The sequence below is a fragment of the Histoplasma capsulatum genome (genome assembly GCF_000150115.1).
Source record: "Histoplasma capsulatum G186AR genomic scaffold supercont2.15, whole genome shotgun sequence".
Classification (NCBI taxonomy): Eukaryota; Fungi; Ascomycota; class Eurotiomycetes; order Onygenales; family Ajellomycetaceae; genus Histoplasma; species Histoplasma capsulatum.
In genome coordinates, this window is record NW_025544815.1 from 73,381 (window position 1) to 85,737 (window position 12,357).

Below are 12,357 nucleotides of genomic sequence, written 5' to 3' on the forward strand. Positions count from 1 at the left end.
AAGAATAAACAAATATTATAATATATTTGATTGGAGTGAAGCAAAAGGTGTTTTCTAAACAGGAAGAGAAAAAAATTTTTATTGTCGAAGAGTGAGCGAGGAGAATTGAGATTCATAATATAGAGAAATGCATGCGGAGAGGAATGATGGCAAACCACATCAACGAACTCCTATAAAGTTCATTTTTTACTGCAGGCGCCGTGATGGAGCCTAACCAGTCAGTCCGGATAGGATAGACTTATGCAAGATTGAGTCAAGGTGACGGGTGTTTTCAGTTAACTTCCACATCTTCCATCCCACACACCTCTGGCAATCATCAAGCCAAGTTGAGTGACATGGAGAGACGCCATTGATCCTAGGGGGAGGCTGATGGAACGGCCCGCTCCCTGCACTTTCCATTCGATTCCGGATTGAACTTCAGGAACTAGGCGGCTGCTTAACTTATGCGCGCCGGCGATAGAGCAAAGCAGCTCTCCCAAAGGGGAGATGCTAAATGACGGGGATTTGTAAGTGGACTGGCAGATGGACAACAAGCCAGACCTCTCCAAACCCAAGATATGAAGCTATGAGGAGGGGCTTTCCGAATGCACCAAAGCCCGGGTTGTCATGGGTGCGCTTGAAATAGCTAGGGATGGGGCTTCTCAGCTCCGTTCACGCGTTGTAAAGGGGATAGTATCGAACACACGAATATTGCTGTTCTTGAAAGAGACTGGCTGCTAAATCAGATGGTTGGGCAGCGCCAGTCAATCGACGAACCCAGCAAAGACCTGCCAGCTCATCAAAAAATCAAAATTAGAGAAGATGAGCCCTTCAAGGGCACGACCACCGGAGGAAATGGTGAGGCAGGAAAGTGCCGAAGGAGGGATGGTAAGGTGGCCAAAAAAAAAAAAAAGAAAAAGAAAAAGAAAAAGGCTCAACTCCAACCGAGATGGCAGACTGGCGGACTTGTCTGTGAGGGAATAAAAATTCTACCAGGGCTTCAATTCTCCAGCGCCTGCCTGCTGGACGGATATGGAATGGAAACTGAGGAAAAATTGAACAGTGTAAGTCTCTCGATGGAGGGGTAGTTAGGTATATTGTGGGTATTTGCAGGAGAAGGTCAAATAACGGGGATTTAACGTGCTTTCCAGCAAGGCCGACGTGCAGCAAAAATGCGGCACCAGATGGCGGGGGTTGGGATGGAGATGAGCCCATTGCCCGCTGTCGATGGCCTCCATGACCGTTCCGGGCTTTCTTGCAGCCATGATTCGCTGCTTTCTTTTCTCTCTCGCTGGAGTGGAGGTTGGGCACTCATACTTGCATTGTCAGCACGACACCCCACAGAGAACGCGCAAAAATGGAGATGATTGATGGAAGTGGCTCCAGAGGAGAAAGAGAGGAAAACCATGAATTCATAGAAGTTGTATGGGGCTAGATTGTGGGGTGAGGCTAGAGCTAATGTTGAAGCGTACAAAATTCGAGATTTGGTGATCAAAATAATAGTAGCCTTGATTGAGAAAGGCGAATATTGAAATTTTCAACGCGGATACTGTAGGACGCTTTGTGAATAGCTTCAATGTTCCTCCATAGCCTTTCCAAATTATTGACAGCCCATAATGATTTGCTAGGATTCTTATTATATCCACTTAAAAAGATATATTCAAAATAGGAGCGAATAATTACAAAATTCGTTGCAATATGCAAGTATATAGACACAGCTCAAGCTACCTCCATAAATAGGACAAACAATCCGCATGAACTTCGTAAAAAGAAAACATAGAATTCCAGCCATGTTTCATCATAAAAGGGGCCTGTTCATCTTCAAATGCTGCCCATTCCAGCGATCCCGGCAGCTCCTGGCGCCTTTGGTCCAGCACATGGGCTTGGATATGCGCCGTACAGTGTCCTTGGCCCCTTGTTAACGCCGTCTGTCTGCGCTGGACAATGATCGTAGCCTGCACACTAAATGGATTTGCAAGGGAAAAAAGAAAAAGAAAAAGAAAAGTGATGGTTTGCAGGAAATGCGCCATTCCACGTACATGAACCTAGCCTCATCAATATACCACAGGGAGCCTTTCCTAACCAGACAACGGGGAACAAACCGGCCTTGATTTGCTCGACTCCATCATGGCCAAAAATCTCACTTCTGGGTGTAAATAGGGAACTTCATGATGGGCTGGCACCAAGCTAAGAGCTCCACGTCAATAATCATATAAAAAGAAAAAAAAAATCGACTCATAACAAATACATGAGAAAAGATAATACAGCAATGAATACAATGGTGGTATCAATAAAAATCTTCATATAGCTCGAAGAGAGATTTTTTCCCCTTAAGCATGAGCAAACATCTGGCGGAATGAGTTGTGTCGAGATCCAGTCGAGCCACGACGGTGGAAAACCTTCTCAATAATTTTGTTAGATGCCACGGAGTCCACACTCCTCATAAATGATGAAGTCATGGGACTGTAGGAATGGGTTGTCTTGCTGTTCCAATGGCGCTTGATGCTGTCGTCCACCAATGCAATGAGACCAGTGGCAACGATGGCACTATCATACGTCAGGTAATCTTATCTCAGGAAGCTGTTGAATTGACCAGAAAAAACTACTTACTCAGCAACATCTTTCATACTTTCATATAAGGAAGCGTCGCTGATCCACAGAGAGCAGGGCGGAACCCAGCCGCCTTTGCTCCTTTCTTCCAGAGCTTCAAGTGGAGTCAGAGGCTCTGTTAAAATGTGCGCAACTGGCTTTGACTTCGCTGCAGGATAGAGGTCAAACGAGATTTCCTTAGAATCTCCGTCCTTTCGTGTGGTTTTCTTCCATTGATATCTCGTGCTCCAATATTCGAAATCGTAATGTTTGGAGCCCGTGGTGCCTCTTCGTTTAACGTCGACATGTGCATAATTGGAGAATTCGAGTTGGATAATATTTGTCGGCTCGGGGCCTCTGGAGCGGGATAGGGATTCCGTGGAACATCTCCTGCGATTGCCATTCTCAGGACACTCCGTCCCCTGCTTGTTATACCCTGAGTTCTGCCTCCACGGCCCGTTAGTTGTGAGGTGGGTTGAATCTGATTTGGAACGTAGAGTGGAGAAAGCGCTCGTCAATGGTCGTTGCAGAGCACCGAGCATTTCCGCAGATGGGTAATGGAACTTCCTGACCGAATGGCAGACCTCTCTTCCAGAATCCCTGCAATACCGCCGAAGCGAGAATTTCCTGTTTCGCAAATCGTGCATGCGAAGATGAAAGAGTATTATGGTACATTGACGCCCTCCTGGCTGCACCGCAGTGGTGTCGATACGTAGGTTCATGTTTCCATCGATCGTAGTATCATCGTGCCTTATAAGTAGCCGCCTTGCAGATGGGAACAACTCTCCAAAAGTTGGTGGAGAGGAGGGGATAGGATTTGATGGGAAATCCTCATATCTATCCGCTACAAGTTCGATTGGTGGCTGATTGTTTGTGTCCTCTTCCACTTCTGACAATATTGTGGACGCATATGTTTCTGTTGATTCTCTCCCATCAACTCCATGTTCCGGGTTGGCTTTTTCGAGAGTAATCAAAACGGGTTGATGGCTGGAAGCGGTTCGATAAGTGCTTCGAGAGTGATTAGATCCGTCACTAGACACAAAGGTGGCAACACTATCAGTCCTCGTCGTCGCAGGGTCTTGAGGCATTCTCAAGATCGTTTCCATGTTGAAAAGGGCCGAGCATATAAGTTGAAGTCCAACTGCGCAGAGACGTTTTCCAAGAGCACGAAAAACCAAGGCGACAAAGGAAAAACAATTGAAGGATAACTCAAAAAAAAAGAAAAAAACCAAACTCAAACTCCAGAAACTATAGTTGACAGGTGCATCGTGGAAAGGGACAAAAACCTGAACAATACCAAAGAATCGAGAGGACCGTGACACAGCGGGGGCTTTTATTGCTTATCCTTAACATCAGACGGAAACGAGGTGGGGGAAGTTGCATGACCTTGGGCTGTCAACACTCCGTCGTAGATTAATGCGGCCGCGGGGTTGCCAGCCATACCGCAATCACGGCACAGTGGTAGAGTGGTTAATACGTGAGACTCGAATTCGCCAAATGTGGTTAGTCTGCATTGGCCAAGCTTAGACCATCTCATGCCTTCGGGCGCGTAGGTTCGAATCCTGCCTGTGTCGAATTTTTTTCTTTTATCTGTCGTATTATTCTATATTTGAATCAACCTTATTGACTGAACCTGCGCTTCCATGTAATGGTGGAGACACGTTTTTGGGAACATGGCTTCCAAGCAGTGGGATGGAAAGCAACCGGAGCTCGCTGGCGTTGGCTTCTTTTCGCAGGTTGTCAAAATAATAAGAGATACAAGCCTTGTGGTGAAGAAGCAAGCAACCCCTGATCCAGTCGTCGAAAGCCTGCTGCCAAATGAGAAATCTCATCAATATACAAACCTGCCGGGCGCCATTCCTATTTCGCTACGGCAGAATACCATAGCCAGAAGTATCAGGGGTGGGCTCCTGTTTGTGTTTTGTCCATGAAGCCTGATGTCCAATGTCCTTCCACTGTCGCATTGCCCTAAACAGCAAACCAAGTTAGTAGTGTTTTTTTGATCGTTTAATTATCTCTTCTGCTTTGCTGGCTGTGATTTTGGCTGGAGGAGATGGCCAATCCAAATCACCGAAGCACTACAGCATATGCATTCGAACGATGTGATCCATGGAGATACTGGATGCCCTAACATTCTGATTCAACAAAATGGATCCCCGCCGTGGCCAATTTCAGCGGTTCTGCCATTGATGGCTCAATGGCTCAAGTTGGGTATGCGGCTCGCATACAATGTCCGCAATCCTTATCAGAAAACCTTGGTCCGGTTTCAGTAAAACAGGATCTTTTCGCTCTCGGCACTGTGCCATATGAAACCAGCATTGGCGCCAAAATATTTCCAAATATAACAAGCAGAGGAATTGAAAAACGATTCGGACATCGCGAATATCACGATATGGGTGTTTTTCCTCAATTTAACGTTCGACAGGTAATTCCAAAGTGATGGGACTCTGGGTATGAAAATGCAGAGAAACTGAGTACTAGATGTAGTTGTTGAATGGAGCCAGTGACTCCCGCAACTGAAATCCCAACCAAACAATCGAAGCAACATCAGCTTAGGGGATGGATAGTCCGTCGCTGGGAAAACTTTCCCTGAAATAAGTTCCCAATTTGCCAGCAATGTTCATCATGTACTGTAGCATACATACTACATATAGCTAGTCATAGCAGGAAGTCTCTAGTTGTCCAACCAGGACCAAAGTAGGTACGAAACGGACTCGCAGAACTCCAGCAAATAAAAGAAATGTTACTTATCCTGATGGGATTGAGCAGCCTGCTTACCCTATGTTTAAGGCATCGGAGCCCGTCGATAAATGATAAATGTTCACATTTGCATGCAACTTACTGTCTCAATATTTTGATCATGACTCTGGCACGCGCCCAATTGTAAATCCAACTCATTTCGACTTGTTTTCTCTCTCTCTCTTTTTTTTCTTTCGAAAATACAGGAACCTAATTAGATGTTTATGGCGTTGAATGGACAAACGCTTTGAATGTCATGTGATAAATATTAATTCCGCCGCATCGGCGGGACTCTTACTCTGAAAGTTCATGGATACATCAAACAACCCATATGGACCACATACATCCTCTCCCAAGGGAGGAACGAGTCTACATGAATATCCAAGGATTGATCTTCAGAATAGCAACGCAATGACAACTCCGATGACAACTCCGCAGCCTACCAACGCCCAACCTCCAATCGCAACACCCGAATCCGAAATGTCGCTCCGCGCCACAACCCTCGTCACAAACCTCTCCGCCGTGACAGCGCGCATCACCTCTGCTTCCGCCTCCGCCAATGTCTCTCAAACCCGGCCCCAAGCCCAAAGACCCCAATGCCCCGTCCGCCTCGTCGCCGTCTCCAAACTAAAACCCGCCTCCGACATCCAGATCCTCCACCAGTACAGCCCCGCCTTGCATTTTGGCGAAAATTACCTCCAGGAGCTACTAGAGAAGTCCAAAATCCTCCCTCCCGGGATCCGCTGGCATTTCATCGGCGGACTACAGTCTAACAAGTGCGTGACGCTGGCGCGCGATGTGAGGGGCCTGTGGGCGGTGGAGAGCGTGGATTCGGAGAAAAAGGCTAGCTTGCTGGATCGGGGGTGGGGGGAAAGGAGTACGCAGGCAGGGGTGGGTGAAGATGCTGCGACTACCACTGCTGCTGCTTCTGCTTCAGAAGGACGTGATGCTGGTGCAGACGGGGATCGATTGCGAGTCTTCGTCCAGGTAAACACGTCTGGTGAAGACAGTAAGTCTGGTGTCGAACCGGCGGAGGCGGTGCGTCTCTGTCGATATATCCGGGAGCAGTGTCCGCGGCTAAAATTGCAGGGTTTAATGACGATTGGGGCCATAGCGAGGTCCAGAGCGACGACGATGGAAAATAAGAATGAGGATTTTTTGTGTCTGAGGGAGACGAAAGAAAGGGTGGAAAAGGAGCTTGGGTTGTTGGAGGGTGATGAAGAGGCGGGTGAAGGTTTGGAGCTGAGTATGGGCATGAGTGGAGACTTTGAAGGGGCGATTGCGATGGGGAGTACTCAAGTTAGGGTGGGGAGTACGATATTTGGCGCGAGGCCGCCAAAAGGGGAGGTTAAAATGGTGTAAATTGGAGGTATAATAATGCAAATGCAGGTGTCCTCCGGTTAGACTAGCACTAGGTAACCCGACATGTATCCATGATGAAAATTAGGCTATGTATATGACGCTAGATAATAAATATTCATTGAAATGACACCCATCCCCTTTTCTGTGAAATTGCATTTTGAGTTTATGTACATATGCAGTACATACACATACAGGTATGAAGCCCTTCATTGAGACCTTACCAAAAGGCCATGAGGTGTTTCTTGCAGGATCATGAGGTCACGGAAAATAAAAACGTAAAAGGGGAAAAGCGGGATGGGGAACAAGAAGGGTAATCTTAAAGCAAAAATGAGGGCCAGACGAATAAACAAATAAAAGTTGGGGAGGGGGGTGGTATGAACGTCGACATGCTATAGTATGTGTAAATGGTATCTCCTCACCTTAATCAGTGACACTGGTGGCTCGTTTATCTATCCCAATCATCAGTCATTATCAACAAAGACACCCTGTGCAAGTCTCTCCTCCATTAGTTTCACCAATGCCTGTGGCACGGCGTCTTGTGTTGCGCGGATCGTTATACGGTACATCTAAATTCCCAGTTAGATATACATGCTGTGCCTGGTGGTGTTTTCTACTTAAGGAGACAGGCGTTGAAGGGGGAGGTTCGGGAGGAGGAAGGGGGGAGGGGGGGGAAGTATATACCTTCTTCTCATAATTTGGTTCCAACCTCAGAAGACATCCAGTTTTACCACCATCCATTTGATAAACAGCACAGCCGACCACGTTTTTAGAATTTGGATCCACACCGCCAAGAATCCTGAACCTAAACCCTTGCACAATGCTCCGTGTGAATGACTCGGTTATCGTCCGCCCTTTGCCTTGTACAGCAAAAGTCGACTGCGCCTCGAGAGGTGGGCCACCAATCTGTCGCCATCTTTTAAAGAAATCGTCAGGTGACAAGGTCGATTCATCCATGTACTTGTGCATCAGGACAGGTAGCTGCAAAGTATACGCTTGGAGGGCACCGGCAAGGTAAGAAATCCGAATCGTTGGCGGCTTAGTGAATGGCCCCTTGGACTCGAAGCAGATTGTTTGCTGCGTCTGACTCTGGGCGTGAACATCCGGATCCGGTAGGTTTTTGGAATCAATCTTGATGCTTTGGGGCGAAGGGTTATCCAGGGTTGTGGTGAATGACCCAATTGGAAAAGAAGACTTGTTCGTGAAGTATAACTTGCATACGCCTAGATGAACGCGGTACTCGGAACGAAGGCCAACCTGAATCTGTGCATCTTCAAAGAGGACACCCTCGTCTTTGAAGTACAGACGGTTAAAGCCGATTTCCCAGTCAGCGGAAAGATGTGCGGCACTAGCCAGATTCGGTTCCGGACCATCTGAACTCGAGTTCAAATCCAAGCCAGCCAAATCGGATGATACAGTAGATTTTGCTACGGTAGCCTTTGGTCCAGATGATGTGCCGTTTACGATAGTGGTGAAAGAACGTTTAAGACCTGTCTGCTGGGCCAATAAAATCTCTTGTTTATCGGTATTGGCATCTTTTCCACCCACAACCCATGTCCGCTTGTCACTAATTCCAGCGCTCTTCTGATGCAGTCGCGATAAAAGCACAGACGTCCTTTCCGAAAAAGGTGGCATCTCATCACAAACGGTGCGGAGGAGGTCGTCCGTCGGCAAAGTTGCAAGAGTTAGATACTCACAGGCTCGTTGTTGTAGTTCCGAATCTGGCGACTGGCTGTATACGCGGAAAACACGGAGTAGTTGGGGTTTAATCTCCGGAAAAAGGTTAACAAATTTAATGAAAGATGAGAGGAGTAGGGCCCGAGTAGTGTCTGAGCAAAAATTCAACTTGTTCTGCAGGGCCAAAAACTGCTCGATGGGGCTGCACCCTTTATTGTCCGCAATTAAATGGCCAAATTCACCAAGGATGTAGCCGCCAATCTTCACTAAGCTATCGTGGCAATCGCCTTTGACGTACTGTAACAGGTGTTGTGCGGCATAGGCTTGCAGCTCCTCGTTGTTGGTGACAATCTGAATGACTCGTTGCCAGACCTCATCACTAACATGGTCACCGGCCAGAGAGAGGAGTTTCAGTGAAATATCGATATACCACTGGGCATCAGTGGCATATTTTTCAGTCAATATCGCAATTTTGAGAACCATTTCTTCACGGATGGAATAATCGGCAGTCTGCAAATACTTGAGCAATTCATTTACGATCGGTCGTGCATTAGAGGTATCACACATGCTGTACAAAAGGTCGAGGCCCTTTCGTCGAACGCTAATATCACGGTCTCGCAAGGAACCAAGAATAATATCTTGGTGGTGTTTGATAGGGTCAAGAGTCTCTGCTCTTGCCGCAAAATGTGTCATGGCTTCCAGACCAAGGTATCGGACGTTTGTCTCCCGGGATTGTATGAATTTGCCCAGGCGCAAAGATATTTTCATCATGAGATTATGCTCGGTATCGAGGTGGATAAGAAGATTGATCGCTTCAAAAAGAACCGCATTTTGCGCATTGTTTTGCTGTACATTTTTCGGCGTGTCCATTGCCGAGTGCATGACCTCCTCGATGGACTGTCTGATGAGGTGCCTGACGTGTGTGTCATCTAAATTTAACTCGAAAGGATCAGCAAAGCTACAATTCAATAGGGGCAGAGGGATATTAGCACAAACCCGAAGGTGGATAATACTGAAGCAGTCTTAAAAGCTTCACCTGCACCCATGGGCAGGGGACCTTGTAATATATGTAGTCCTGAGCGATGTCATTGTCGACGACGATTCTCTTAAGCCGCTGGGCAGCTTTGGCGTAGCTTCCTTTATATCGCTCGGGGTTATCTTGCACTAGAGCCATCACGAGCGACAGGACCGACAGAGCGACCCCCATGTCAGGATCATCCATTAGAGAAATTATTCGTTCTGCCCATTCCGGTTGGACAATGCCGGGATGTTTACGATACAATCGTAAAAGCGTAAGCGCCGCCTTTTTCTTCACAAACGCTTTGGAAGTACTACAGAAAACAAGGTAATGTGAGCAAGTGGAACCAGCAGAAGTCGGCGTTTCATTTGCCAGAACACTCACGGAGAGATCAAAAGCCGGTGCACATCGACACCCAGCGCTTCACCCATCTCTCTCCCGCCGACATTGGCCACTGCATGTAGCGCCAAACAGTTATTAAGCTCATTATAGTCCAGGAGGTCTTTCCGAATGCTATTCACAACGAGATGTAATAACTCATGGCCCTCATGAAGAAACAGCGTCACCGCCAGATACCCAATTTGTTTTTCTGAATATTTGTTCGCAGAGATCAAATTCACCGCTTCCAAGTGTCCAAAATCGATATCATAACCCTGTATATAAACATAGAGCAGCTTGCAAACATATTTCTTTTTCTGATATCCATTTAGGTTCGCATCCTTGAACTTCTGTCGGATATTCGCCAATTCTTTGTTGATTCGCTTCTCTTCCAGTTCCCGGGCCCGCGCATTCCGTAGGTCGGCAATGAACTGTACCAATCCCCGCATGGACGACATATTGGCGGAGAGTGCAGTTGCCCGCGTTCACCGTGGTGGTGGGTTAAGATATGCTTGGCTATTTGGAACCTCCACAGCTAGCCCAGCTAAGCTTCGCATGAGACATCAATCACGCATAGTTCTTCTTCTGGACGCCAGAAATTTTCATACCAGCATGGCTGTGGCTCGACGAGAAAAGGCGTGCCGGTCTGCTGCACTTGACGGCGGAGTCGGAGGTAAAGGGGGGAGCCACGCAGGATTCGCTGATGACCAAACGGTTAGATTAATACGCTGGACCCGCAGCAGCCAGAACATAAAAACCTATTGCACAAAACGATCTAGCTGACAGAACAGAAAGCATAGCACAGGATATCGTTGGGATATTGCAATAATCTGACTGAAACTTGTTCCAACGCGTTGATGGCAAGAGGGACGGATCAATAGTTATGCCGAGAACTCCGAGGTTAGTTCTTAGATCATGTGATTTTAGGTAAGTCTTGGCAGTATTTTGGCCTCGGCTGGGCGTGCAAGATATTGAGTGTAACCTCAAATCGAAGATTGTTGAGTGGATTATGCTTTGCTACATTTTCTTTTCAGAAATGGGTGTGAATTGACTCAGGTTCAAGAGTCTTAATTTATTACTTTTATTTTAGGTATTTTCTAGTTATCAAGCGGATGGGCAGGCCAAGTATCGGTGAATATGTTCCAAAAATATTATGCAAAAACCATGCAAAACCCATGCAAGACCCATGCAAGAAAACATCCAATCATTGGACATGTAGGCTTGTATACAGACAAAAAGAAAACCAAGTCAAAATCCAACCGAAGGCCTTATTGCGCTCGGCCACATCGCGCTGAGGTGTGAGCGTCCCAACATTCTCCCTTTCTTCCTGTCCTCTCAGATTTTCATATGCTATGTACTTGTGGTGAAGTCCGTCTCATGGCGGAAGCTCTCTGCATCAAGGGCCCTTTCGCAAGTGCATGAATCTACGGTGGACACGGGGACACCATATCTTGAGTTAGCAAGGTGAACCTTTCTTAGATATAGCAGCCCAAACTAGCGCAGACCACAACATCTCAAGGATGATTTTGAGAACCTCAAAGCTACAGGAAAATCATCCGAGTGTTGACATAGAAAAATCCTTCGTGTTGTCGTGATCCCCTCCGCGAATAAAATCGGCCAATACTGAACACCGTTCTTTGATTGGCGAATACAAAAAATGGGGCTTGACCAGCAATCCACAAAATGGGTGTATGTGCAATGCTAGTACGGAGTTCTCCATATGGCAAACTGGTATTTTGGCAAAAGAAACGAGGTGAAAATTGACATCGACCGCGGAAAGGAAGCTGGGAAAAAAAATAATAAAAATAAATAAAATAAAAACAAACCCACCTGAGGTTCTTTTGCCACACGGACAAGCTTCCGTGAAATGTTGATGATTCTCTGACTCGGCACGCTCACAGGTACATTGACCAGCTGGACGTTTTCCTGGTTTTCCAACATGACAATATTAGCTTTAAGCTCTTGCACAATCTAATGGACGGATGCATGCAAATGGGAAATTCAATAGAAAGGGGGGAAACGTTCGCAGAGCAAAGAGGAAGGAAAAGAATCCAAGCAGAAGAGTAAGACGAAGCCAGGTCAAGACTTACGGCATGAGCATCTGGCGCCTGATGTGTCGTTTTCTATCTTTGCTTTGTCGCAGTTACAATGCAGAGCACGTTCTTTGCCACACGAGCATTTGGCTTGGATGGCACAGACGCATCCGTTGCGGGAGGCATGGCAGCATGAGAGAGGTAGGGTTGTCATTGCGGCTTCTGTTTTTCTTCGTTCTTTTTATTTTCGGTATTTCCTCTTCATCTATATTGAGTACTATGACATGATGGACACTCGTATCCATGGCAGAGAGTTGTTTATCTAGTTCCAAGGTACGTTGTAGTTCTGGACTGGATTAACAACGCCTCTCCTCTAATTGGCTGCCCTGGGGTATCGCCTTGGTGGGGCGACCAGATCGAGCTTGGCATTGGATGGTGCCTGACTCAGCCTGAAAACCCATTAACCAGTCAGAACATTGCCATCTCAAATGGCAGGAATCGGAAGCCAATCTCGCTCGGCATTGTCTCATCGAAGCCAAGTTTTGGGTTTCTTCTGATTAATTGGGCTTGCCAAGGAGGGATTGG

At 46.8% G+C, this 12,357-nt stretch overlaps 4 protein-coding genes and 1 non-coding gene across 5 annotated transcripts; 2 read left to right on the forward strand and 3 right to left on the reverse strand.

Annotated features, from left to right (window-relative positions):
• Positions 1-1,648: 1,648 nt before the first annotated feature.
• On the reverse strand, positions 1,649-3,884 carry HCBG_08258 (uncharacterized protein; the record flags this gene model as incomplete). The annotated part of the gene is made up of 2 exons (XM_045435307.1): positions 1,649-2,526; positions 2,590-3,884. 2 exons carry the CDS (start codon positions 3,654-3,656, stop codon positions 2,310-2,312), a joined length of 1,284 nt encoding a protein of 427 aa, XP_045283799.1.
• Positions 3,885-4,020: 136 nt separating this feature from the next.
• HCBG_11075 lies at positions 4,021-4,142 on the forward strand. The gene has a single exon. It is a non-coding gene; the product is annotated as a tRNA-Ser (tRNA).
• Positions 4,143-5,718: 1,576 nt separating this feature from the next.
• HCBG_08259 (uncharacterized protein) lies at positions 5,719-6,716 on the forward strand (the record flags this gene model as incomplete). Its single annotated transcript, XM_045435308.1, has 2 exons — positions 5,719-6,619; positions 6,697-6,716. The coding sequence occupies 2 exons, from the start codon at positions 5,719-5,721 to the stop codon at positions 6,714-6,716; spliced, it is 921 nt and encodes a 306-aa protein (XP_045283800.1).
• Positions 6,717-6,765: 49 nt separating this feature from the next.
• HCBG_08260 (AP-2 complex subunit alpha) lies at positions 6,766-10,349 on the reverse strand (the record flags this gene model as incomplete). The annotated part of the gene is made up of 4 exons (XM_045435309.1): positions 6,766-7,235; positions 7,351-9,272; positions 9,340-9,674; positions 9,746-10,349. The coding sequence occupies 4 exons, from the start codon at positions 10,195-10,197 to the stop codon at positions 7,131-7,133; spliced, it is 2,814 nt and encodes a 937-aa protein (XP_045283801.1).
• Positions 10,350-11,089: 740 nt separating this feature from the next.
• Positions 11,090-11,958, reverse strand: HCBG_08261 (uncharacterized protein; the record flags this gene model as incomplete). Its single annotated transcript, XM_045435310.1, has 3 exons — positions 11,090-11,209; positions 11,570-11,710; positions 11,887-11,958. 3 exons carry the CDS (start codon positions 11,956-11,958, stop codon positions 11,090-11,092), a joined length of 333 nt encoding a protein of 110 aa, XP_045283802.1.
• Positions 11,959-12,357: the final 399 nt, after the last annotated feature.